Here is a 3112-nt window from a genome sequence, read left to right as displayed (position 1 = left end):
CTCTCACACACACTATCAAACTCTCTCTCATACACTAACACTACTATACTGTCTCTCAAACACTCTCACACACACACACACACTATCAAACTCTCGCTCATACACGAACAGTACTATACTCTCTCTCACACACTTTCACACACACACACATACAAACACACACACGCACAAACACGAGTAAGAACTCGACACAAACACATTCAGACTAGGGGTGTGCAATATATATTGTCTGCGATAATATCGTAATTGTTGTTTTAACGATGTGCGACTTGACATTATCGAGTATTTTGTAAAAACCTTTCAAAACACCCCTACAGAGCACACGACATTACCTGAAGTCTAGACTAGAGCGCGTGCGCATTTAGAGTGTGTTCTTTCACTGCATGATTCAATATAACAAATGCATTTAGAATAATCACAAAATTCAAGTTATGACGACAGAAAAATTATATATTTATATTATTTCATATAGTTAATCAATATCACACAAGGAGTGCCATTTTTTTCTCCAAAAATGATTTTTTTTACAACAGTTCAAAAAACAAGAACTTAATTACGTTTTAGACACCATATTGCGTGTTTTTGCTCTATTTCGACCACAAAAATGATTCCAAACACAGTCACAGCGCTGTTTTGCGTCTCTGTGCAACATGATGGTGTTTCGTTCCTGAATGAATCAACCGTTTAAATGATTCGGTTCAATCGCAATGACTCACTTATTAACAGTGACTTGCTGCCACCTACTGGCGGTTTTAATTTCACATTTAAAAACGTTTCAAAATATTTCAATTATCAGTATTCAACGTTTTATGTTTAATATATCAAAACTTTATTTATGCATTTGCAATTGAATGTTAAATGCATTCATGTCTTGTGTGTAAACACATCTAAACGCCACTTCAGACGCAGCTTCTGTGTTTCCTCTGCATTGCAAAGATGAATTTTATTGATACTGATTTAATTTGCTTGGTAACAGTCCAAATGTCTTACTATTCCAATTCACTGATTAAATGTAAGAATTTGACTCAAAAGATGATGCACACTTTTCTAAAAATGGCTTTATAAAAGGTAAAAATGCCCATAAAAAATAAAAATCGATTTAAACTTATTGGAAAAGATTATTTTCTGTCAGTGTGAACTGACCACAGCACAGAATATGAAGAATATTAAAAACTTTTAGGAGTCAGCTGTCCACGGCAGTCCTCAAGATACCAGCACAATAACACACTCAGCAATTATCGTTATCGATAAAATCCCAGAAAATAGCGAGATATTATTTTTTGTCAATATCGCACAGCCCTAATTCAGACGTGTTTCCCAGCACACACTCAGCGTCTCAGACGGCTCACCTGCTTTCAGGCTGTCTGGCGACTGCTTGGACATCAGGCTGGAGATGGACCCCACCACCGAGTTTCGTTTCCTGAACCTGCAGACAGACGGGACACAGATCAGAAGCAGAACGCGCCCGAAGCGTCTCATACTGGACGTCGTGATCGAGCCGCACCTCTGGCAGGTCTGTAAGGCCTCTTTAATGGTCGCCATCCCGGCCTGGATGTCTTTGTGCTCGAAGGTCATGGTGGCCTGCATGACCAGAATACTGCTGTAGCCCAGAGCGTGATACATGCTGTCCTTAGACCTGCAGAACACACAGAACACCTCCGCATGATCAACATGAGCTAAACAATCTCAATAAGAGTCAGAGCTCTTTTAGTGTAACTGTAGCTGGAGCTTCTCATGTCAGATTTTGACTGGTTTTGATCAAGTAAGCGTCAGAATAACTGCAGTAATATCTCCAGATGAACACTTACTGGACTGAAGCAGCTCAGCTTTACTTGATTCTCCATCAATCATGTTTTAGAGTCTCAAATCTGATCCTCAGGATCTTTTGAGGAGCGTTTGTTTCCAGAAGCTTTACTTTCACTGTTCCTCAGCGGAGGAATGATCTTCACAAGCCTCCAGAACATCTCACATCTTCTGAGGAGCCTTTATTTCTTCAGCTCTCAATCACTGCATTATATGTTTGGATCATTTCAATCTCATCTTACTGAGACACATTACTGGAGATATAGAGCGACCGCTGATATTTAGATCATTTTATGTCAGTATCTGCTGCACTGTTAGAAAGATCTCATTGATTTACAGCACAAGCATCAGAATCTCATCATAGAAATATCAGCATCTGCAGCAAATTCATATTTTTAGCTCAGTTTGAGTCTCTGAATAAAATTGAGCTGTTTTTCCTCCATATTCTCACTGTATCAGACTATATGAGTCGTAAAAGCCTGATTTATCAGAAAACACACACACACACACAACACACACACACACACACATATATATATATATATAAAGTTAACTACACCAGCTGCCATGAACCAGTAATAAACAATACTTTTACAGAATTTAAGCTAATGACATTTTTAAAATCTGTTAATATGAACTAAAATGAACAATAGTATTTTTACTAACATTAACAAAAATGAATAAGCGCTGGTGAAAATGCATTGCTCAGTTCATGTTAGCTAATTAACTTATTTAATTAAATGTACCTAGTGCTAACAAATGAGACCTCATTGTACAGTGTTTACCAATATATGAAAATAGAGCAACACTTTACAATAAGGTCCTACTAGTTAACTTTGGTTAATGGATTAACTCACATTAATTAACCATGAGCAATACATTTTCTTCAGTATTTATTGGTCTTTGTTAAGGTTAGTTAATAAAAATATGACTGTTGCAGTTAACTAACGTTAAAAAATTGAATCTTTTTGTAAAGTGTTACAGAAAATAAACATGTGACCAAATGAACTAAAACTGAACTTAAAATACTAATAATTAAACTAAATTAATTTGACATTTACATTTAGCAGACATTTTGAACAAAGCAACTTACAAAAGAGGAACAAAAGCAAATGTCAACATTCTTACAAAATGAAAGTCATCCTGAAGCAGTGAAGCGCTTTACCAGGGTCTGAGCAGATCCAGCGCTTCAGAGAACTTGTTGTTGAGGACGAGGTTGAGGGCCATGCTGCACTCCTCTATAGACGCACGCAGATCCATCTTAGACGCCCTGAACACACACACACATAAATACACCAAACACACATAA

General features: G+C 37.1%; 1 protein-coding gene across 1 annotated transcript in view; it reads right to left on the bottom strand.

The window, feature by feature from the left end:
- Positions 1-3112, bottom strand: part of ttc39b (tetratricopeptide repeat domain 39B) — a 27843-nt gene that overhangs the window by 17969 nt on the left and 6762 nt on the right. Inside the window, exons 3-5 of the mRNA XM_016549621.1 lie at positions 2969-3073; positions 1505-1636; positions 1350-1426 (exon numbers count right to left, since the gene is read on the bottom strand). Coding sequence (XP_016405107.1) covers positions 1350-1426; positions 1505-1636; positions 2969-3073 — 314 coding nt within the window. The remainder of the gene's footprint in view (positions 1-1349; positions 1427-1504; positions 1637-2968; positions 3074-3112) is intronic.

The sequence above is a fragment of the Sinocyclocheilus rhinocerous genome, unplaced genomic scaffold, assembly GCF_001515625.1.
Source record: "Sinocyclocheilus rhinocerous isolate Xijiao unplaced genomic scaffold, SAMN03320098_v1.1 scaffold404, whole genome shotgun sequence".
Classification (NCBI taxonomy): domain Eukaryota; kingdom Metazoa; phylum Chordata; class Actinopteri; order Cypriniformes; family Cyprinidae; genus Sinocyclocheilus; species Sinocyclocheilus rhinocerous.
Note: the sequence above shows the minus strand (reverse complement) of the source record. Positions and strands in the feature narration are given on the sequence as shown.